The sequence below is a fragment of the Hyla sarda genome, chromosome 4, assembly GCF_029499605.1.
Source record: "Hyla sarda isolate aHylSar1 chromosome 4, aHylSar1.hap1, whole genome shotgun sequence".
Classification (NCBI taxonomy): Eukaryota; Metazoa; Chordata; class Amphibia; order Anura; family Hylidae; genus Hyla; species Hyla sarda.
In genome coordinates, this window is record NC_079192.1 from 220,068,518 (window position 1) to 220,094,308 (window position 25,791).

The following is a 25,791-nucleotide window of genomic DNA, read 5'->3' on the forward strand; positions in this document are numbered from 1 at the left end:
CAATGAAGTCATGGAGAAGATGAAGGCATTTTGCCAGTGGTGAATGTTGGAATTGGGGGTCCTCGGGTCTGGTTTGAATTCAAACATTGATGGTACCCACATGGCCAAAACCCTAACAGAACTCAATTTCAGCTTTTGGCAAATGGCAATTTCCTGACTGTAGTCTGTCCATTTTTTTTCCTTGATGTGTCTTGTGGGGAATAGTATTTGTGTGCACTATAAATATAACTGCACTGTTACAAACAGCATGGTTGTGGGTGTTCTCGAAGTCATTGGAGCCCAGGCTTGTGGGCCTATGTCTCCCTGACACTTAAGTGTATGTTCTATTTTGCACCGCTATGTACAGAACTGTCTAAACCGGTGTTTCCCAACCAGGGTGCCTTCAGCTGTGGCCAAACTACAACTCCCAGCATGCCCAGACAGCCACAGACTGATGTTAGGAGTTGTAGTTTGGCCACAGCTGGAGGCACCCTGGTTGGGAAACACTGGTCTAAACTATTACTATTTTTTTTTTTAGTAGGCTTCCAGAACCATTTTCATGAGAGAGATGTTGCCTGGAGCTATTTACCACTGTCCAGTCATGCTGGGAGTTGTAGTTTTGCAACAGCTGAAGGTACCCAGGTTAGGAAAAAAACTGGTTTGTAGTTGGTGGCCTAAATTCGTCCTGTTGTAATGACACATCTATCTGTATATTCCTCTCTCTGAATTGCCTGCAGGAGACCAAAACATCTGTTCTTATTTGCTCGCTTTTGACAGTGGAAAATATGAAGAAGTGTACAACCAGCGCCCTCTTCCAGCTCATTCTTAGAATCGTAACAAGCACAATCTGATCCACGTGTCCCAGTGACTCTTGTTTACAATCAGTAACCTAGCCCGCTACGTATTATGGGACTTGTAGTTGTTTCTCATTAGACACATACCCACGCCAGACGACGGGTAAACTACATCCCCCATATGCCCCAGAGTCCAGAAACTCCGACAAAACATTCCTGAACCAGCCAATCCCGTGACAGGAATCCAGCTGATTGTCACGCCGCCCGACCAATTAGTAAACATCTCCTCCGCTACAGCGACAGCCAATAGCTGATGGGCATAACTTTTCACCAATAAGAAGTGGATTTCGCTTGACTGATTTGCTGCGCAGCCAATGCGGGTTCGAGTTGTTGTGTAACGCCTGCCCCCAAAGGCATTTTATAAGGGTAGCGATTAGGTAATGGCGACGGGTTTGGTAAGTAGATAAAGAAAGTTTGTGTTGACAAGTGGAGCCAGTGACATGACAGGGGGCGGCGGGCTGGGGTTACATTGCCGAGGGCGCTTTGGGGCTCTGGGGAGTGCGCGTTGACGGGGCGGAGGGCGCTCGGTAACGCTGCTGGACGTAGACTGTTATGACGTTCATTGTTATTTGTCGGTCTTGTTGACTCGGTCTGGGAAACTTCATTCATTGGGGGCGGTGTCGGGCCCGAGTCGGCCCTGTGTACCCTTTATGTCCGGGCTTTGCTCCACACGACGTCCGCTCCGGGCTCGCCTCACAGCTGTTGTCATTCATACATAAGCCAGTCGTGTCCGGCTGTCAGTGGGGACACGTCTTATGGCCGTCCTATAGGGTGACGTTATAGATATATACCCCACTACCTTATACTCTATATTCCGCAATCTATAGCTGAAATGGTTCCACCAGAGGGGGCGCTGTAAACATGGCTGTTTTTACTTTAGCGGAGTGCCTAGTCGCTTATGTAACTTATCTGAGGGGGTTTTGCTTTTGTGTTAAAGAAAGTGAAAACTTCCCCAAAATCGCCATACCGCTAGAGTACGGTCTGTCAGTGACAATGGTGACGTAGCTGGTGTTATGCTGCTTCATACATACAGCCCAGCCTGGATGTCGCAGTGTACAGTGAATGAATGAAGGAAGCACGTGCGCATGCGCGGTCAGGTTATAAACAGGGCGGTCACGTGATGCGAGGAGCTGCTTGTTTTTTTTCTTCTTTTCCCCTTGTTTCCTGACTTTCCTATTTTCCTACGAGTTGTCTGCCCCCACCCCAGAGCAGGCTCACAGGGTGGGCACCACAGACGAGTTACACAACAACCATGAGGCCCAGGGCTCTAATGCTCAGTCAGATCTTAGTGTGGGGAATAGTCATGTACAGAGATGGGCGAGGGGCCCATCTCTACAACAAAACACCGATCAGTAGTCCCACTATTAGCCCCCTCTTTGTTTACAAGTTGCCAGCAATGCCCTATGCAGTCAGATTAATGGCAGAATGATTCTTCTATTATATCCTGAGTACAGGGCACTGCAGTCATATCCTTAGGAAGTGTGTAATCAGAAAATTACTTGAATCCTGTTTTGTTTAAACTTTATTATTTTTATATTTTTATGTCTGATGGTTTTTCTTGTAATCTTCAGTTGAACTATATTTTTTAGAAATCATTGAAATTTTAATTCTGATGATTCTAATATTAAGATGACACTTAGGCTAAGTTCACACTGCGGAATATCTGCCTGGAGATATTCTGGCTGTATTTTCCAAGTGCAGCAGTAACTTTACACACAAAAAAGGCTAAACACCATAATGTCCACCTTAATTTTTGCTAAATTTTAAAGGGTGTCTGTGCAAATTAGTGCCCATTCATCATGAGGTCAGATTCTGATATTGGATGAGATACTGACTTGCAATCTCTTCTAGTTCATCCCAAAGGTGCTGGATAATATTTACAATTTTAGGCATACAAGTAAAGACAAGTATCAGTGAGGACCCTGCTTGCAAGAGAGTACATACTATGAGGTATGGGGTTGAGGTAAAAAGCCAAAAGTGCTTTTATTGATACAATGGTCCAGCTATGTTTTTAAAAATATGGTAGGTTACATAAAGATGGGTGAGCCGGTTACCTGCTAATCTTTGAATGTCTAAAGTACATAAGGGAGAATATGGAACGCTTGATGTCTCCACGACAATTTATGGTAAAAGTGACGTGTGTTCTTTATTCTGAGGGTCAATACGATTAAAATGATAACCATTATTATATACTTTTATATTATTGTTGCGCTTAAAAAAAATCACAAACTTTTTAACCAAATTAGTATGTTTATAATCCCTTTATTTTGATGACCTCTAACTTTTTTATTTTTCCGTATAAGTGGCGGTATGGGGGCTCATTTTTTGCGCCATGATCTGCACTTTTTTTTGATACCACATTTGCATATAAAAAACTTTTGATACATTTTTTATAATTTTTTTTTTAATAAAATGTATTAAAAAAGTAGGAATTTTGGACTTTTTTTCTTTTTTTTTTCTTTCACGCCGTTCACCGTACAGGATCATTAACATTTTATTTTAATAGTTCGGACATTTACGCACGCGGCGATACCAAATATGTGTATAAAAAATGTTTTTTACGCTTTTTGGGGGTAAAATAGGAAAAAACGGACGTTTTACTTTTTTATTGGGGGAGGGGATTTTTCACTTTTTTTTTTACTTTTACTTTTACATTTTTTTACATTTTTTTTTTTTACACTTGAATAGTCCCCATAGGGGACTATTCATAGCAATACCATGATTGCTAATACTGATCTGTTCTATGTATAGGACATAGAACAGATCAGTATTATCGGTCATCTCCTGCTCTGGTCTGCTCGATCTCAGACCAGAGCAGGAGATGCCGGGAGCCGCACGGAGGAAGGAGAGGGGACCTCCGTGCGGCGTTATGAATGATCGGATCCCCGCAGCAGTGCTGCGGGCGATCCGATCGTTCATTTAAATCGCGAACCGTCGCAGATGCCGGGATCTGTATTGATCCCGGCACCTGAGGGGTTAATGGCGGACGTCCGCGAGATCGCGGGCGTCGGCCATTGCCGGCGGGTCCCTGGCTGTGATCAGCAGCCGGGATCAGCCGCGCATGACACGGGCATCGCTCCGATGCCCGCGGTTATGCTTAGGACGTAAATGTACGTCCTGGTGCGTTAAGTACCACCTCACCAGGACGTACATTTACGTCCTGCGTCCTTAAGGAGTTAAAGCTTGCATGCAACTGGTAGCCACTGAAACCCATGCCATGAACAGCCATGCAGTAGAAAAATGGGCAGTCTGAAAACAGAAACAAATTGATCATGTTTCAGTAGATTTCTGTAAATAGTAAAAAAATAAAATAAAAAAAATCTGGTTGATCTGGTCATTTTAAATAAGTTTTTCTGATTGAAGTACAGGAGGCTCATACATTGCACACATTGGAAGGAGCGGTGTACAGAATGCTCCATGCTGCTATTATATGGGTGTTGTATTTTTATTTTTTAAATACATAATTTTATTAATATAGTGCCAACAGATTCCGCAGCACTTTACAATTTTGGGGTTCAAATCAAGACTAGTATCAGACATAATGGGGGGAAAATTAGCAAATCCTGTCCAGAGGAAAAGTTGCCCATAGAAACCAATCAGATTGCTTCTTTCATTTTTACCAAGGCCTCTGCAAAATGAAAGAAGCAATCGGATTGTTTACTATGGGCAACTGGGCAACGTTTCCTTTGCTCAGGTTTTGATAAATCTCCCCCAACAATACTACACACTAACTATTCAAACAGGAGCAGTGAGGGCCCTGCTCGCGAAAGCTTACAGACTACGAGGAATGGAGTTGAGACAGTGCTTTTATTGATACAATGGTCCAGCCATATTTTATAAATAGGTTACATACAGTAGGGTGAACCAGTCATTAGCTAATCTCCAAATGTCTAAAGTGCATAGAGAGTAGGGTAGAGACTGAAATATGAAGCTTATGACATCTCCAAGACCCAGAGGTCTCAAAAGAGGCAAAGTGGTAGTAGTGGAAGCCAATTAGGGGATGTTAGAGACCGGCATGAAAAGATGTCTTTAGGGAACGTTTTAAACTGTGGATGTTGGAGTCGAGTCTGAGGGATCGAGATATCGCATAACAGAGAACTGGTGCTGCACGAGAAAAGGAAACGAGAGTGAGAGGTTCACATTATGGAAGATGTCCGTGTGAGATCATTATCAGAGCGGAGAAAACGTGTAGGATGGTAGACAGAGATGAGAGGTGCATCATTATGGAGAGCTTTGTGGGTAAGACTGAGCATTTTGTACTTTATTCTGGACTTAATGGTTAACCAGCGGCACAGAGGGAGGCATATAACCTTCATAAATAGTGTCATGGCTAGGGATCGACCGATATCGTTTTTTAGGGCCGATACAGATAATCGGTGGAGGGTAGGTCCGATAGCCGATAACTTATACCGATATTCCGGTATAAGTTATCGGCTATTTATCCCCCCACGACACCACTGCAGGTCATTGATTTAAAGCGGGCGTTTTAAATCAATGCACTGCAGTGGCTTTTGCGGTGCCATAGGCCGCCGCCACCCGCTTCTCTTCCCCCTGCCTGTCCGGGGGTCCTGAGACCTATCACCACCACCGCACCGCGACCGCCCCGGCCTGGCCCCTTTGCCTCCCCCATCCCCGGTTTTATAATTACCTGTTCCCGGGGCCCACTTTACATCTGGCTCCGGTGACGTCCTCCTGAACTGTCACTGTGCGCACTGACGTCTCGTCACTCGTCATTGCGCACAGCGTAACGCAGGACGCAGCAGGAGCAAGAAGTAGCGTGGGCCCCGGGAACAGGTAATTATAAAAATGGGGATGGGGGAGACAATGGGGCCGGGGGGGCTTTATAGGCTTATTGGCAAGGTGCCAATACCGATAATCGGTCTATCCCTAGTCATGGCCGTAAATGTTGGCACCCCTGAAATTTTTCTAACAAAATTAGTATTTCTCACAAAAAGGATTGCAGTAACACATGTTTTGCTATACACGTTTATTCCCTTTGTGTGTATTGGAACTAAACCAAAAAAGGAGAAAAAATAATTGAAGTCAGTTGCTTCCTATAACCATCAATAAGCTTCTTACACCTCTCTTATTGGAAGGCGCCTTTTCCCAACAGCAATTTTAAGATCTCTCCACAGGTGTTCAATGGGATTTAGATCTGGACTCATTGCTGGCCACTTCAGAACTCTCCAGTGCTTTGTTCCCATCCATTTCTGGGGGCTTTTTGAAGTATGTTTGGGGTCATTGTCCTGCTGGAAGACACAAGATCTTGGACGCAAACCCAGCTTTCTGACACTGGGCTGTACAGTGCGACCCAAAATCCATTGGTAATCGTCAGATTTCATGATGCCTTGCACACATTCAAGGCACCCAGTGCCAGAGGCAGCAAATGACACCAAAACATCATTGAACATCCACCATATTTCACTGTTGGTACTGTTTTCTTTTCTTTGTAGGCCTCATTCCATTTTCGGTAAACAGTAGAATGATGTGCTTTACCAAAAAGCTCTATCTTGGTCTCATCTGTCCACAAGATGTTTTCCCAGGATTTTGGCTTACTCATGTTCATTTTGGCAAAATGTAGTCTTGCTTTTTATGTCTCTGTGTCAGGAGTGGGGTCCTCCTGGGTCTCCTGCCATAGCATTTAATTTCATTTAAATGTCGACGGATAGTTTGCTCTGACACTGATGCTCCCTGAACCTGCAGACAGTCCTCTTCTCCTCTTTCTGTTGTCCATGCTTAGTGTGGGACACACAGACACACAATGCAAAGACTATGTGGTGAACTTCTCTCCTTTTAATCTGCTTTAAGGTGTGATTTTTATATTGCCCACACCTGTTACTTGCCCCAGGTGACTTTAACAGTCAAACCAAGACCCTTTTTATTGAGGAAAAAGATGGCATATCATATGGCAAAGCATCAAAGTGATAACCATAAAATCAATCCCCGTAGGGAAGCACAAAAACAATAGAACACAATAATCAGTCAGTGTCGCATACACTTTGACATTGAGAAGGTATAGGGTACACGAATATAGATAACAGGAACTCATGGCTACTGAGAGGCAAGAAAGATACAAGTAGAGAGATATACAATGTGGGTACCACTAGTGGCACAATGGATGGCTACTCAATAAAGGGAAAAGCTATGAGAAATAGGGCCCCAGGTGAGTATAAAGGAGCATCACATGTTTGAAACAATCTTATTTTTCCACAATTTTGAAAGGGTGCCAGTATTTTGTCCAGCCCATTTTTGGAGTTTGATGTGACATTATGTCGTATTTGCTTTTTTGCTCCCTTTTTTTTGTTTAGTTCCAATACACACAAAGGGAATAAACAATTGTATAGCAAAACATGTTACTGCAATCCTTTTCTGTGAGAAATACTTCATTTTTTAGAAAAATTTCAGGGGTGCCAACATTTACAGCCATGACTGTATATTTTCTGTTGTCGCTTTTGAAAAACAGTGTTCATAATAGACCTCAGAAGAAAAAAAAAGTGTAACTGCAGCAAAAAATGCTTAGTGTGAACACGCAGGAATTTATCAAAACCTGTCCATAGGAAAAGGTGCTGAGTTGCCCATAGCAATCAGACTGCTACTTAAATTTTTCTGAGGCCTTAAAAAAAAAAAATAATAATAATTTAAGGAGCGATCTGATTGGTTGATATGGGCGACTCAGCAACTTTTCCTCTGGACAGGTTCTGATAAATCTCCCCCACAGTCTTTAATTTGGAATGGCTAAATACAAATAAAACAGGAACATCAAAGATGTGTTTGATTTTAAGTAAATCCCTTGATGGCTAAGTAACATTTTGTGCATACAAATTAAACAGCTCAACGGAAAACCCTCTAAAACACCCTTTGGTCTACAATTTGATTCTCATTGGAGTGAATGTGAGGATTATATGCTCCCTACCTATTTCAGGGTTAGTTGGGATATCCTTCTAAACTGCTTTGGTTGTGGTAACAGGATAGGCACAGTGTCTGGGTAAAGAAGAGTACTCTCTTATTTTGACCTCTCTTATAGTTACTTCCGTATACCCTCTACCTTTTTTGTTTGTACTGTGATGATCCATGCAGATGGCTGACACCAGTATGTAGGTGGTATTGGCGCACACTTAGTGAGTGAAGAGCTTGAGCTGCATTACTGTACAGTGTATGAATAGGAAAGACATTGCTTCAGGAGACAAAGTAGACTTCTTGTCTGAGGTTTTTGAGAAGTATTGTGATACTCTTATTGGTTCTTGAGGTTTTTGAGCTGAATTCTGCCTGTCCAGACCTGCTTAGGACAAGTACCAAATGCCACAAAACAGATTTCTTGACTTAATTTACAGTATAGCAGCAACCAATCAGATTGCAGCTTTCATTTTTTCGAGGCTGAAAGTTCTAATTAGGGATCCACCGATTATCGGATTGGCCGATATTATCGGCCGATATTCACGATTTTGTAAGTTATCGTATCTGCATCTAACCTGCCGATAATGGGGGCGCTTTAACCCCTTAAGGACCATGGGTTTTTCTATTTTTGCACTTTCGTTTTTTTCTCCTCACCTTTTAAAAATCATAACCCTTTAAATTTTGCACCTAAAAATCCATATGACGGCTTATTTTTTGCGCCACCAATTCTACTTTGCAGTGACATCAGTCATTTTACCCAAAAATCTACGGAGAAACGGAAAAAAAATCATTGTGCGACTAAATTGAAGAGAAAACGCCATTTTGTAACTTTTGCGGGCTTCCGTTTCTACGCAGTACATTTTTCGGTAAAAATTACACCTTATCTTTATTCTGTAGGTCCATACGGTTAAAATGATACCCTACTTATATAGGTTTTATTTTGTCGTACTTCTGGAAAAAATCATAACTACATGCAGAAAAATGTATACGTTTAAAATTGTCATCTTCTAACCCCTATAACTCTTATTTTTCCACATATGGGGCGGTATGAGGGCTCATTTTTTGCGCCGTGATCTGAAGTTTTTAGTGGTACCATTTTTGTATTGATCAGACTTTTTGATTTCTTTTCATTTTTTCATGATATAAAAAGCGACCAAAAATACGTTATTTTGGACTTTGGAATTTTTTTTGCGCGTACGCCATTGACCGTGTGGTTTAATTAATGATATATTTTTATAGTTCGGACATTTACGCATGCGGCGATACCACATATGTTTATATTTATTTTTATTTACATTTTTTTTTGTTTTTTTTTTATGGGAAAAGGGCGGTGATTTGAACTTTTATTAAGGAAAGGGTTAAATCACATTTATTAGCTTTGCCGTGATCAGGGTTATAGGCGGTCGATTGCTCAAGCCTGAATCTCAGGCTTGGAGCAATCGATCTCAGAGGGGACACGCCGGAGGCAGGTAAGAGGACCTCCGCTCGTGTCCCAGCTGATCGGGACACCGAATTTTCACTGCGGTAGTCCCGATCAGGCCCGCTGAGCAGCCGGACAGCTTTCACTTTCGGTTTAGACGCGGCATTCAACTTTGAACGCCGCGTCTAAAGTGTTAATAGCGTGCGGCACCGCGATCGCTGCCTTGCGCTATTAGCCCCAGGTCCCGGCATCAGATACATGCCGGGACCGACCCGATATGACACGAGGTCACGCCGTGACCCCGCGTTATATTGCGGGAGCCGGCCAAGGACGTAAATATACGTCCTTGGTCGTTAAGGGGTTAAATCAATGAACTGCAGCAGCTTTTGCGGTGCAAGAGACCGCTGCCACCACCCGCTACTCTCCCCCTGCGTGTCCGGAGTCCAACTACCGCCGCTGCCCGATTGCCTCCTCCTGCCTATCCTCTGGCCAGAGACAGCTGTCGTCGCTGCCCTATTGCCTCCCCCATCCCCGGTTTTATAATAACCTGTTCCCGGGGTCCGTGCTTCTTCTGGCTCCGGCGGTGTCCTGCGCTGTCACTGTGCGCCGGGACACTGATGTCGCGTTGAGGACGTCACTCGTCATTGCGCAGTGCACAGTGACAGCTCAGGACGCTGCCGGAGCCAGAAGTAGCTTGGACCCCGGGAACAGGTAATTATAAAAACGGGGATGGGGGAGGCAATAGGGCGGTGGCGGTCTCTGGCCAGAGGATAGGCAGGGGGAGGCAATCCGGCAGCATCGGTGGTGATTGGACTCAGGACAGGCAGGGGGAGAGAAGCGGGCGGCGGTCTCTGGTCCCGCAAAAGCCACTGCAGTTCATTGATTTAAAGCGCCTGCTTTAAATCATTGATCTGCAGCGGCTTCTGCGGGGCCAGAAACAGTTTATCAGGGTATACTCGCACACACACCCTCATTTTACCAAGCATATTTGTGGGGGGGAATTAAAATGCACGGAATTTCGGTATAAGTTATCGGCCTGAAAGTTCACAGGTTATCAGTATCGGCCCTAAAAAATCAATATCGGTCGATCCCTAGTTCTAATCTGGTTGGTTGCTATGGAATACTACTCCACTGTGCCTCTGCACAAGGTTTGACAAATCTCCCCGTGTCTGTAGAAATTAGTTGGAATTACCGTAGGTTGCTTTCACCTTGTGTATTTGATGAACCCCCCCCCCCCCCCCCCCCCTTCACTTTTCAGAATTTTTTTCCAGCCCGTATTACAGCTGCTTCAAGTGAACGGAACACAGGCTTGGTAATTGAGGCATCTGATGTAAATAAAAATTGATCCATAGCCTTCGAAGACATTTGAGGGAGAAGGTTGTTCATGGTTAGAATCAGGGTTGTGGAGTCGGAGTCGAGGAGTCGGACGAAATTTTGGGTACCTGGAGTCGGAGAAGGCAAACAGTGCAGTGACTCCGACTCCTACTAAATTTAGATTGGAATAAAAAAAAAAGCAAGTTTAAATGTCCCAATTCACAAAAAGTTATAATTAATGAATTCTCTACTATAAGAATAAAGATCAATGCATGCAGTGCCTCATGTAACCGCAAAACGAACACGTTAAGTGACTGTGAAGAAGCATGCTTTTCATGTGCTTTACTATTTGGCACACAATGCACAATTAGGAGCGGCAGTACTTATACTTTCCATAGTGTTGTGTCCTGCTGTTACAGGGAACCCATGGGTAACCTAGCCTCTCACTGATAAGGGATTAAGGAAATATGTTTTTTGCAGGACTAGAGACACTTGCATAAGTGAAGGGAATGGAGGGTCAATAGTTCAAGACTGAAGCTGTAAACCATTGGAAAAACTGCTGCCATTCAGCTAAGGCTATAAAAACTTGTAAACTCGATTGTTAGCTTAAAGGGGTACTCCGCCCCTAGACATCACGAGGGGCGGAGCCGTGATGTAGCGATGCTCCGGCCCCTGTATCGCCCATCATTATGCACAATGCGCGGTGCCGCATCGGCGATCCCGGGGGTCCCCAGCAGCGGGACCCCGGCGATCTGACATCTTATCCCCTATCCTTTGGAAAGGGAATAAGATGTCAGATCGCCGGGGTCCAGCTGCTGGGGACCCCCGGGATCGGCACTGCGCACTCATTACTGCACAGAGCGAGTTCGCTCTGTGCGTAATGACGGGCGATACAGGGGCCGAAGCATCGTTACATCACTACTCCGCCCCTCATGATGTCACGGCCCGCCCCCTCAATACAAGTCTATGGGAAGAGGCGTGGGGGTCATCACGCCCCCTGCCATAGACTTGCATTAAGGGGGCTGGCCGTGACATCATGAGGGGCGGAGTAGTGATGTAACGATGCTCCGGCCCCTGTATCGCCCATCATTACACACAAAGCGAACTCTCTCTGTGTAGTAATGAAAAAGCGCGGTGCCGCAGTGGCGATCCCGGGGGTCCCCAGCAGCAGGACCCCGAAGATCTGACATCTTATCCCCTATCCTTTGGATAGGGGATAAGATGTCTAGGGGCGGAGTACCCCTTTAAACTTGACTATAGGATTCTACTAAGGAAATCATGTTTTATAATAAATGCCCCCTGGATCCTCCCACTGCCCTATCTTCAGCAGCAGATCAGCACACAAACTGTTCAATACAGTAGACTGTTGGCTTCCCAGCCAGTAGTCCTGTGGAAATGACATGTATGTTGCCTTTCTTTCCTTCAAGGAATGTATAAAATACATTCACATATTAATACAGAGGAGTCGGGGAGTCTGAGTTGGAAGTACAGATAACTCTGGAGTCGGAGTCGGAACATTTATCTACCGACTCCACAGCCCTGGTTAGAATAAAGGATTTTTTTTCTGGTAGCACTGCCACATCTGTCCATGGGCTGTGTCTTATACTTAAAGGGAACCACAAGTCATTGGTGCAGTCCCCTGTGACTTCTCCCTGCTCTACTGGCCTTGAATGATAGTTCTGTCTCAGATCTCTACCTGTTTGAGAATCAATCAGTCAAGGCTGGTGGGGCAGGGAGAGCCCCGATGACTATTGGTCCAGGCAGCAGGAAAGTGATGGGTTCCCTTTATGTGGACACTCTTAGCAGTTTTGAGGCATGAAAGCTTCTGACAGCCCCAGAAAGATGTTGATGAAGTGGAAGCATTCTTGTAGTCTGTCATGCAGTTTTCAAAGCTATAGCTGTTTAAAGGGGTACTCCGGTGAAAACCTTTTTTCTTATAAATCAACTGGTGGCAGAAAGTTAATCATATTTGTAAATTACTTCTATTAAAAAATCTTAATCCTTCCAGTACTTATTAGCTGCTGAATGCTACAGAGGAAATTCCTTTCTTTTTGGAACACTGATGACATCACGAACACAGTGCTCTCTGCTGACATCTCTCTCCATTTTAGTAACCATGCATAGCAGATGTATGCTAAGGGCATCATGGTGTCTCAGTGGTTAGCACTGCTGCCTTGCAGTGCTGGGGACCTGGGTTCAAATCCCACTAAGGACCACAATAAATAAAGTTATTATTATAATAACGTCAGCAGAGAGAACTCTGCTCGTGATGTCATCAGAGAGCATTCTAAAAAGAAAAGAATTTCCTCTGTAGTATTCAGCAGCTAATAAGTACAGGAAGGATTAAGATTTTTTAATAGAAGTAATTTACAAATATGTTTAACTTTCTGCCACCAGTTGATTTAAAAGAAAAAAGGTTTTCACCGGAGTACCCCTTTAAGGCCCCAGCCTCTACATGTTTCCTGGAGGAGGGGTATTGTTCTATGCACAGAGCTCACTGTTTAAGGGGTTTTCCTGGCCCCTCTCCTTAGCTATGATTTATATATCTAGCATCCAGTAAGAAGACTGCTGGAACTGTCAATCATGTCTTGAGTGGGAGGGCCTGGAAAAACACCTAAAACAGTGAGCCTTGTGCACAGACTAAGATGACCCCACCACTGGGGAACTTGTGGCGGCTGTAGTAGTAAAGGGAATAGCGGGAGAAAAAGACGAGACAAGCAGTAATTCTGTCCGGCTCTCCCGACGGCTGTCACACTGCCTTGTACTAACGGTGGTGTGAAAGAAGCCTTAGTTAGCGCCTGTGAGTTATCTACTTTCCAGCTGACAGTCTGAGGTTGCATCATGCTTTCTAAAAGGGAAATGCACCAATAATGGTTCTGCCAGCAAATTTCCATCAATGCAAACTCTCCAATACAGCCTATAATGAGAATTAAAAACTCAACATGTAATATTAAATAATAACCACTAGGGGTAGCTATTGGCTTAGAAATGGCTGCTTTTTCTTTTCTTTTTTCTCCCCCAATGTTGTTTTAAGCTCAAGATAAATATGACTTCAGGTGCCTGTAGGTGGAGGATTGTTCACACAGGGTTGCATTGTCTGGGACAGGTGATTTCTACCAGTACATACTGCGCGAATACAAAGAAAGCTAGTCGGATTCCCACTGTGCTAGTTGTACAGAAGGGCACAAGATGGAAGGCGTTACTACATGTTAGCCTCAATCTTTCATTATTCATATAGAAGTTAATAAATGGCTAGATTTACAGATACGATTACTCTAAAAAAATCTTGAGTTATTATAAATCTGCTTCAATAAGGTTATCTAAGGGGTATTACAGTTTCAGCAACCAAAGGCTATTCTTTTTACAATGAAAACATGTACACATTTCCAATATCTTTCTGTATCCATAACAGTTTTCGATATCTCTGCTTCCTGTCATTTAATAGGTGCTTTCTTTACTTGAAAACTGTCCATGGTCATGTAATGGAAACACCAAAGCAGTTTTAACTGTACTTAGTGTCCATATTCAGGGTGGTTGGTTATGGACTTGACGTGATTCTCAATAGGTTCATGAAGGTTTTGGCATCAAATATCATCTATATTCATCATCTAACATTGTTGTGGAGCAGAGCAGCAACTGTGTAGTACAGGACGTCCTAAATATAATAGGCCATTGTTGTCAGCCTTGGTAGTCTACTTCTATGTCAGATCTTGTCATGGTATGCTGGGACTACTCCAGGTATCATATATGTCCAGAATGCTTCTCATAAAATGACTGTAAGCTTTTGTAGGCAACTTTACTGCGCTTCCATTCTGTTGAACACTGTTAACACTGACGGAATTTTTATTTTTTTTAAATCAACTGGTGCCAGAAAGTTAAACAGATTTGTGAATTGCTTCCAATAAAAAAAAATAAAAAAAATAAAAAAAATCTTAATCCTTCCAGTACTTATCAACTGTTATATGCTCCACAGGAAGTTCTTTTCTTTTTGAATTTCCTTTGTCTGACCACAGTGCTCTCTGCTGACACCTCTGTCCATATCAGGAAATGTCCGGAGCAGGATAGGTTTGCTATGGGGATTTGCTTCTACTCTGGACAGTTCCTGACAAGGACAGAGGTGTCAGCAGAGAGCACTGTGTTCAGACAGAAAGGAAATTCAAAAAGAAAAGAACTTCCTGTGGATCATACAGCAGCTGATAATTACTGGAAGGATTAAGATTTTTAAATAGAAGTAATTTACAAATCTGCTTAACTTTTTGGCACCAGTTGATTTAGAAAAAAAATGTTTGCCAGTGGAGTACCCCTTTAATCCATGAACATTGATAATAGTAACTAGGGCTGCATGATATTGGGAAATTACGATTATGGGCCTAACTATTGCGATATCTATATGCGATGCCACATAATAAACAAATGGTGAAATCCCCCCCCATGTCATGTCCAATCTCCCCCATTTCACATCTGCCAACCATTTCATGTCCGCTGCCCATGTCACATTCTCCTCACTTAAAATCCCCCCCAGTCACATTCTCCCCCTTGCCACATCCCGCCCCCCCTTGTCACATTCTCTCCCCATGGTCACATCTCACCCCCCCCCCTCCTCACATTCTTCCCCCCCCTTGTCACATTCTGCCCCTTGTCACATTCTCCTTCCATGTCACATTCTCTCCCCCCCCCCCCCCCCCTTAGTTGTTGCACCCAACCTGTAGATTTGCCTGATCCCACAGACACCTCTGTGCATGATACCTCAGGGCCTATAGCAATCCCCACTCCGGTGGCAGAAGCAGACAACAAACCCAAGAGGTCTCCGGCATGGTTTGCATTGTTTCCAGCGTGCTTAGGAGGCCTCTAGGGTTTGTGGCCTGCTTCCCATGCCGGTTACTTTGCCCTTCAGTGTATATTAGCTTTTCTATGGAGTAGCTGGTTCTACAAGGGTGGGGTGCTACCTATTTAAGTGTCAACATTGATGTTCCCCAACCTGTGACTCTCCAGCTGTTGCAAAACTACAACTCCCATCATGCCCCTACAGCTTGTATATCAGTCATCCCTAACCTGTCACGGTCATAAAGCTACAACTCCCATCATGCCCTGACAGCCTATATATGAGTTCTTGAACATGAAACTCTTCAACTGCTACAAAATTACAACTCCCATCATGCCTAATAGCCTGCATGTCAGTATTCACCCAAACCTATCACCGTGGCTGTTACAAAACTACAACTCCCCAGAATGCCTTGACAACCTATTTAACAGTTTCCCAACATGCATTTCTCAAACTGCTTCAATTAAAATTCCCATCATGCCCTGATAGCTTGTATATGAGAGTTTGATAAGTTCGTGCCTGACTTGTAGTTTTGCCCAATCTAGCATAGACCCCCCAGAAGCAAGCCAAAACCCTAGAGGCCTCCGGTGCCTGCTCAAAGCAGGCTGTAAACCCTACCTGATATCAGTTATGCGTTATATAACCTGTGAATAAAAACTCAGTTTTTATGTTTAGCTGATTAATAAAAAATAATCGTTCAACTTATCGATTATGAAAGTAGTTGTTAGTTGCAGCCCTAGACCTAACAACAAAGGCTGTTTTCAGCAGCCAAAATAAGAGTACATTTTGCTGTCTGTATTATATCACTATAAAACCTATTCCTCCCATGGTTCTACTAGCCAAAACTACATCACCAGTTGGTTCTATTATAACAAAAGTTCAGTTAAACCATGAAATTCTGTTTTTCAGCCATAAAATGGATGGTAAGATGCATGGAAGAAGCCATCTAAAAGCACCCAAATATGTGATGATTCCCGAGCAGAATATAGCCTATCTCAAAAACTACTTTCTTGACTTCCATTAGAACATGTCCCTTTGCACAATTTTTTTTGTTTGCTCAGCTTTATATGGATAGATACAGTCATGACCGTAAATGTTGGCACTCCTGAAATTTTTCAAGAAAATTAAGTATTTCTCACAGAAAAGAATTGCAGTAACACATGTTTTGCTATACACATGTTTATTCCCTTTGTGTATATTGGAACTAAACCAAAAAAGGGAGGAAAAAAAGCAAATTGGACATAATGTCACACCAAACTCCAAAAATGGTCTGGACAAAATTATTGGCACCCTTTCAAAATTGTGGAAAAATAAGATTGTTTCAAGCATGTGATGCTCCTTTAAACTCACCTGGGGCAAGTAACAGGTGTGGGCAATATAAAAATCCGACCTGAAAGCAGATAAAAAGGAGAGAAGTTCACTTAGTATTTTCATTTTGTGTCTGTTTGTGCTACACTAAGAATGGACAACAGAAAGAGGAGAAGAGAACTGTCTGAGAACTTGAGAACCAAAATTGTGGAAAAATATCAACAATCTCAAGGTTACAAGTCCATCTCCAGAGATCTAGATTTGCCTTTGTCCACAGTGCGCAACATTATCAAGAAGTTTGCAACCCATGGCACTGTAGCTAATCTACCTGGGTGTGGACGGAAGAGAAAAATTGATGAAAGGTTTCAACGCAGGATAGTCTGGATGGTGGATAAGCAGCCCCAAACAAGTTCCAAAGATATTCAAGCTGTCCTGCAGGCTCAGGGAGCATCAGTGTCAGCACGAACTATCCGTCGACATTTAAATGAAATGAAACGCTATGGCAGGAGACCCAGGAGGACCCCACTGCTGACACAGAGACATTAAAAAGCAAGGCTACATTTTGCCAAAATGAACTTGAGAAAGCCAAAATCCTTCTGGGAAAACGTCTTGTGGACAGATGAGACCAAGATAGAGCTTTTTGGTAAAATACATAATTATACTGTTTACTGAAAACGGAATGAGGCCTACAAAGAAAAAACAGTACCTACAGTGAAATATGGTGGAGGTTCAATGATGTTTTGCTGCCTCTGGCACTGGGTGCCTTGAATGTGTGCAAGCCATCATGAAATCTGAGGATTGCCAATGGATTTTGGGTCACACTGTACAGCCCAGTGTCAGAAAGCTGGGTTTGCGGCCGGAATCTTGGGTCTTCCAGCAGGACAATGACCCAAAACATATGTCAAAAAGCACCCAGAAATGGATGGGAACAAAGTGCGGGAGAGTTCTGAAGTGGCCAGCAATGAGTCCAGATCTAAATCCCATTGAACACCTGTGAAGAGATCTTAAAATTGCTGTTGGGAAAAGGCGCCCTTCCAATAAGAGAGACCTGGAGCAGTTTGCAAAGGAAGAGGGGTCCAACATTCCGGCTGAGAGGTGTAAGAAGTTTATTGATGGTTATAGGAAGCGACTGATTTCAGTTATTTTTTCCAAAGGGTGTGCCACCAAATATTAAGTTGAGTGCCAATAATTTTGTCCAGACCATTTTTGGAGTTTGGTGTGACATTATGTCCAATTTGCTTTTTTCCTTCCCTTTTTGTTTTAGTTCCAATACACACAAAGGGAATAAACGTATTACTGCAATCCTTTTCTGTGAGAAATACTTCATTTTCTTGAAAAATTTCAGGGTTGCCAACATTTACGGCTAAGACTGCATATAGCTTTGCCTTTACCTGCATCTGTTTGACTGTACAACCATTACAGCTATGGGGTAGTCATTCACAATAGTTTGAAGAGTCTGCATTTCTTTGTAGAGTACCGTACTTAAATAGTCTAAATAGTAATTACAGTCTGTCAATGTGCTAGACGTAAAGTACCAAAAGGTTAACACTTCTGTCTCTATTGTCTGTTTAAGAGCTATAATATGGTTTGGGAAGTTAAGACAAAGGACATTTCCAATACAGTACAGAAAGTCCAGTTGGTAATGGACAAAAGACCTAAAGCAATGAATGAATCTCTGGAAGTACTGAAGTGTGATGAACGTCTCCCATCTTCTCCAGGATACGAGTCTTCTGATGATCACATGGAACTCGGTATGTGTTTCGCTACAACTTTGCACACTAACAACTTTGATACATGCCCAAAATGTATTTGACATGGTTTAAGGTTTTCATATAACATATTAATGTTATGAAGGCATTTTATCCAGGATTCAGTTTCCACTCAGTGGACGACTGATTTCAGAGGGATAGAAGATGTAATGCTGACCCTGCAGGAAGAGAGCCTGAAGTGATAAGTTTCCCAGCTGAAAAGAGTAGGCAGTGGGACCCCTCTCAATCAGTTTGTCAGAAATGTACAGCCTTATTATGTTAAGCTCCCTCCCCCTGCTGTCACACACACATTTTCGCAGGAAGGCACTGCTAAAATGGACTTTTATATACATCCATTTGTGGGAGGGAGTTAAAGGGGTACTCTGGTGAAAAACAAATTTTTTTTTAAATCAACTGGTGCCACAAAGTTAAACAGATTTGCATCTGAAACGCGTCATGCTGGACGTATCTGCCACCGGAGTTTTATACCATTGTATTTGTGTCTGAGATGAATCCATGTCGATGTTTTAATCTGGATGAAAATAAAGTTATTTTATCGCTATTGCTGTTTTGTAGAATTGTAAATGACATTATTTAAAAAAATCATAAAGGGGTACTCCACTGGAAAACACACACATATTTATATATATATATATATATATATATATATATATATATATGCATCCATGCTTGAGAAAGACCTCCTTGAGAAGGTTGAAACGTTGCTTCACTATTGGGTGAATAAAGTTATTTTTGTACATTTGGATCACTGGAGTGCCGCCTTATTTTTTCTTGGATACATTCCTGGTTGAGACACTTTGGTCGAGTCTAACATAGGACTGAGCACCTGCCTGAATCGGGGATCTGAATCCCACACAGTGCCACTCAACACCTGGAATATTTTATATATAACCAAGAAAGAGGAAGCGGTACTCCAAAGTAAGCTGAAAAATGGCTGTGATTTATTCCCCCATCATGTGAATGGTGCTACGTTTTGGTCTTCTCAATGAGACCTTTCTCAAGGCTTGAGAAAGGTCTCATTGAGAAGACCGAAACGTAGCACCATTCACATGATGGGTGAATAAATCACAGTGATTTTTCAGCTAACTTTTGAGTACCGCTTCTTCTTTCTTGGTTCGGATTCTCATGGGATATTGAGTCCTATCCTTAGCAGCAGAGCACCCACCTGGATCTGGAGTCCTGAACACAGTGCCGGTTCCTTCCTGACTATATATATATATATATATATATATATATATATATATATATATATATATATATATTTTTTTTTTTTTTATTAACTGGTGCCAGTAAGTTAAACAGATTTGTAAATTACTTCTATTAAAAAAAATATTAATCCTTCCAGTACTTATCAGCTCCTGTATGCTCCACAGAAAGTTCTTTTCTTTTTGCATTTCCTTTCTGTCTGACCACAGTGCTCTCTGCTGACACCTCTGTCCATTTTAGGAACTGTCCAGAGCAGGAGAGGTTTGCTATGGGGATTTGCTCCTTCTCTGGACAGTTCCTAAAATGGACAGAGGTGTCAGCAGAGAGCACTGTGGTCAAACAGAAAGGAAATTGAATAAGAAAAGAACTTCCTGTGAAGCATACAGCAGCTGATAAGTACTGGAATGATTAAGATTTTTTAATAGAAGTAATTTACAAATCTGTTAAACTTACCGGCACCAGTTAATAAAATAAAGGAAAAAAAAAGTTTTCTCTCTGCTGCCACCTCTGTCTCTGTCTATGTCAGGAACTGTACAGGGCAAGAGAGGTTTGCTATAGGGATTTGCTTGTACTCTGGACAGTTCCTGACATGAACAGAGGTGTGAGAAAAGAGCACTCTGGTCAGATAGAAAAGCACTCCAGAAAGAAATACAACTTCCTCTAGAGTATACAGCAGCTGAGAAGTACTGGAAGGATTACGATTTTTAAAGAGAAGTAATTTGCAAATCGATTTAACTTTCTGACACCAGTTAATTAAAAAATGTTTTTTTTTTCCACTGGAGTACCCCTTTAATGATTGACACACTCTCCAGTATGAGTCTGCATATAGAGAGAGCTGTCAGTCTGTGAGTGGGACCACCCACTGGACACTTAACCTCAGAATGACCAGAAATTCCAAATGATCATTTACAGGCTATACAAAATTTTTACCCAAAACACATTGGGGGAGATTTATCAAAACCTGTCCAGAGGAAAAGTTGCTTGAGTTGCCCATAACCAATCAGATCACTTCTTTCATTTTTGAAAAGGCCTCTGAAAAATGAATCGATCTGATTGGTTGCTATGGGCAACTCAGCAACTTTTCCTCTGGACAGGTTTTGATAAATCTTCCCCCTATATTTGAACTGAACCTGATAAACTCAAGGGACCCAGCCCCTTTAGTCAGCTGATTCGCAGAGGTGCTTCCAACTCACGCTGATCTGATATTGATGGTCTACAATATACTAGTCTAGCAAATTTCCATCTGAAACATTTTAAAGCAGGCCACACCTCTGGGACCTGCCCATATCTTGAAAAAGTGTCTTGCCTGGTTGTGGTGACCGGGATGCAGTTTGCATAACTCCAATCTACTTTAAAGGGGTACTCTGGCGCTAAACATCTTATCCCCTATCAAAAGGACGGTCGTCATGCCCCCTCCCATAGACTTGCATTGAGGGGGCGGGGACGTCACAAGGGGGCAGAGCCATGACATAACGATACTCCGCCCCCTGCACCGCCCGTCATCAGCCACAGAGAGATCCTTGCTCTGTGCAGCTGAAAAACGGGGGTGCTGCAGGAGAGATCACGCGGCAGACCACATGCACACTGGGGGAGATTAATGAAAACCTGTTCAGAGGAAAATTTGCTGAGTTGCCTATAGCAACCAATCAGATAGCTTCTTTCATTTTTCAGAGGCCTTTTAAAAAATGAAAGGAATCTGATTGGTTCCTCTGGACAGGTTTTGATAAATCTCCCCCATTATTTTTAGAGTATTCTGTACTGGCACCCTTTGCCCAAAGAGGCCATACTGATTAGTCACTTAGGCATTTTATTTAGTAGCAGTTGATGTAAGAAGTCCATCAGCCGTCCACTGCGACTTGCTCCCCCTATAGTGTACTAGGATATAGGATATAAGCTGGCAGAATGCCTTACGTAAGCCAATGTATATTAAGTTTTTACTTGTGGATGTCTGAAGAGTTTATATTCTGATATACTCTCACTATATATGTATGAAACAAAGCACGGTGCTATCTGAGCAGCAATATTTTTTTTTTTTATAATTAGGGCCAGGGTCATAAATAAATCAATAAAAATAATAAACAACCCTATGCACTTACCTATATGACTCTCACCAGTGTCATGGCCAGGGCTGCCATCAGAAATTTCGGGGCCCCTTACACAACTCAAGGCCCCCCCCCAAACCCCTGTGGCCGGCCCCCAATTTTATTTTATCTTCTAGATATATATTTCTAATTAGATTAGAGCATTCATGGAGGGGGTGTGCCGGCCGCGGCTTCCTGCGGGGTACAGGCATCAGCTTCCGGCAAACTGCCGGGGCCCCGTGCAGGAGATCACAAGGGGCCCATTGCTCAGACCCCCCGCGATCTATAACTTAGCCCCTATCCTTGGATAGAGGATAAGTTATTTTTCACCAGACTACTCCTTTAACAGCCCCCCCCCCCCTTCCAAGGCCCGGGCATTTTAGTATAAGCAGCTAATTTTTTTGGTGAGGGTCTGACTGCTGAGACCCCCACTGATCACCTCAGTTGAAGTGGTTCTCCAGCTGTTGGAAAGCTAAAACTCCCTTCATTCCGGAGAGCCTCAGGCAATGGGAGTTGTAGTTGTGTAATAGCTGGAGAGACACAGATTGGACACAGTTTTACCCATCATCACTGCAGAGCTTACAAGTGACTACAGCTCTGATGGGACAGTCCGGAGAACACACAATGATATCAGTGACCTGAGTGACGTCTTCTGACTTGAGTGATATCTTCTCTGTTATCTTTTCTTCTTCATCTGATCCAGAGACCAGGTCTTTCTCCAGCTCCATCTTCTCTGCAGAGTCTGACACCCAGACATCATTGGCTCCTCACTGTCAGCAGATCCTCATCCTCTGCATGAAGACAGTAATCACTATAACCTTGCCAGAAAGTGTACCCTGAATATAATACTGCCCCACACTGTACCCTGAATATAATACTGCCCCACACTGTACCCTGAATATAATACTGCCCCACACTGTACCCTAAATAAAATACTGCCCCACACTGTACCCTGAATAATACTGCCATACACTGTACCCTGAATATAATACTACTATACACTGTGCCCACTAAATATAATCCTGCCACACACTGTACCCTGAATATAACACTGCTATACACTGTACCCTGAAAATAATACTGCTATACACTGTATCCACTAAATATAATCCTGCCACACACTGTAACCTGAATATAATACTGCTGTACACTGAATATAATACTGCTATACACTGTGCCCACTAAATATAATCCTGCCACACACTGTACCCTGAATATAATACTGCTGTACACTGTACCCACTAAATATAATACTGCTGTACACTGTACCCACTAAATATAATCCTGCCACACACTGTACCCTGAATATAATACTGCTGTACACTGTACCCGCTAAATATAATACTGCTATACACTGTATCCACTAAATATAATCCTGCCACACACTGTGCCCACTAAATATAATCCTTCCATACACTGTACCCTGAATATAATACTGCCACACACTGTACCCTGAATATAATACTGCTATACACTGTACCCTGAATATAATACTGCTATACACTGTACCCACTAAATACAATCCTGCCACACACTATACCCACTAAATATAATACCTCTTATCCTCTGTGTCCTCGTCATTCCTCATCACCCCATAACCCCCGCCAACCCTCTTCTCATCCCTACTATAACCCCCCGCACCTCACATCACTACTATAACCTCCCCCCCCGCACCTCTCATCACTATAACCCCCCGCACCTCTCCTCATCACTACTATAACCCCCCGCATCTCTCCTCATCACTAGTATAACCATCCACGCATCTCTCCTCATCACTACTATAACCCCCCCCGCACCTCTCCTCATCACTGCTATAACCCCCCCCGCACCTCTCCTCATCACTACATCACTACTATAACCCCCCCGCACCTCTCCTCATCACTACTATAACCCCCCCCCCCGCACCTCTCCTCATATCACTACTATAACCCCCCCGCACCGCTCCTCATCACAACTATAACCCCCCCCCCCCCGCACCTCTCCTCATCACTACTATACCCCCCCTTGCACCTCTCCTCATCAGTACTATACCCCCCCTTGCACCTCTCCTCATCAATACTATAACCCCCCCTGCACCTCTCCTCATCACTACTATAACCCCCCCTTGCACCTCTCCTCATCAGTACTATACCCCCCCCTTGCACCTCTCCTCATCACTACTATAACCCCCCCCCGCACCTCTCCTCATCACTACTATAACCCCCCCTGCATCTCTCACCACCCCCATAACCCCCCCCTCTCATCACCCCCATAAGCCCCCTGCATCTCTCATCTCCCCCATAACCCCCCCCCTGCATCTCTCATCACCCCCATAACCCCCCCTGCATCTCTCATCACCCCCATAACCCCCCCCTGCATCTCTCATCACCCCCATAACCCCCCTGCATCTCTCATCACCCCCATAACACCCCCCTGCACCTCTCATTACCCCATAACACCCCCTCTCATCACCCCCATAACACCCCCCTTCACCTCTCATTACCCCCATACCCCCCCTCTCATCACCCCCATAACCTCCCCATGCACCTCATCACCCCCCCATGCACCTCTCATTACCCCCATAACCCTCCCCTCTCATCACCCCCATAACCTAACCATGCACCCCTATAACACCCCAAGCACCTCTCATCACCATTGTAGTCTGCAAACAACCCCCCCGCCCCTTCACTTACCCTGCCGCGGGGTTCGGTGCAGCTGCTGCTCCTGTCACAGTGTTCCACTGCACGGGGAGGATCCGTCGGGAGGATGCTGGACTGGAGATCGCGCCGGGACAGGTCAGGTGACTGGAGTAGACGTGCGTGCCTGCGCGGGGCACGTCGACTCCCATCAGCCCCTGGCCTGTCCGGCCCTTCCGTACTTCTTAAGGGGCCCGCGCCCTAGAAAGAGCGGGCCTCCTAGTACTGCGGGCCCCCCGGACTATGATGAGGCCCGGTCATAGTTCTTCCAGGAGTCACTCACTGACGAGCCGGAAAAAAAAAAGGTACAGGGACGTCCGGGGCCCCATACAAGTGTATGGGTTGTACCCCCCTGATGGCGGCCCTGGTCATGGCTCTCCAGTTTCTGTTGCGCAGCACTTCTAGGTTCTGCGATATGATATCTTAGGCTTGCTCAGCCAATTATTGGCTAAGATGGGACTCCGCTGCGACCACTGAGCAGGCCTATGACATCATGTCCCTGAACCTGGAAACGCTGCACAACAGATACTGGAGTTCTGTGATCCCAATGGTGGAGCAAGGAAGTTAAATGTGTGTGCGTTTTTGTTTTTTACCAGCTCCCTTACCTTAATTATGAAAAAAATATATATTTTGGTGCCCAGATAACCACTTTAAACTATGTTTTGGATTCTTTTAATGTTTTTTTTTTTTTTATAGATGACCTTCCAGAATTGCAAGCTGTTCACACTGATTCTACATCACAACCAGAGGTTTTCCACCTTGATGCAGATGTATCACATCAGGAATATACAGTGCCTTCATGGAGTCATAGTACCTCAAATATGTCTGAAAGTGCCTTTTCATGTGGAGACAGGATGAACTGGCTGACTGAGCTGGCCAATATCGCCACAAGTCCCCAGAGCCCTTTAATGCAATGTTCATTCTATAATAGGTAAGGCCTTTATTCATTGTTGGCCATTTTACCAAGTAGCTAGGAAAAATAAAATGTCCCACATCAGTATAAAACTGTTAATATCCAGTGAGAGAATGTTGGGATTTTTTTCTTCTGTGAGTGGTTGACACCATGCAACACATTATTTATATGTGCGCTGACCCAGATAAACCTTGTCCTATTTATTCAATAGGTTCCCTAGACAAAAATCTTATTAATAAAAGAGAAAATCCTGGTTTAGTTACTGCTAACACCATTCAGCCTTTCTATGCCCTCAGCTCTTTGCTACATTGTCATGGAGACTGAAGCAATTGGTGAGAGATGATTTGTTTGTTAGGAATTTGCTGCCTCTAGTGTTTCACCATTAGGAGAGAACTGTTATTAGACTGAAGGGAACTTATTTCAGGGTATTAAACATGGCCCACTCATGGAATGCTGCCTTCCTAGGGCCTCGTTCACATTGCCGTCGGACTCCGCTATTCGGAGTTCTGTCGGCAATCCGGATGGGAGTTTAGCGGAGAAAAAAAATAGTGAAAGC

The 25,791-nt window shown here is 43.7% G+C and overlaps 1 protein-coding gene across 1 annotated transcript in view; it reads left to right on the plus strand.

The window, feature by feature from the left end:
* Positions 1-614: 614 nt before the first annotated feature.
* Positions 615-25,791, plus strand: part of HBP1 (HMG-box transcription factor 1) — a 47,052-nt gene continuing 21,875 nt past the window's right edge. Inside the window, exons 1-3 of the mRNA XM_056573611.1 lie at positions 615-1,228; positions 18,165-18,342; positions 25,019-25,253. Coding sequence (XP_056429586.1) covers positions 1,214-1,228; positions 18,165-18,342; positions 25,019-25,253 — 428 coding nt within the window. The 5' untranslated portion in view covers positions 615-1,213. The remainder of the gene's footprint in view (positions 1,229-18,164; positions 18,343-25,018; positions 25,254-25,791) is intronic.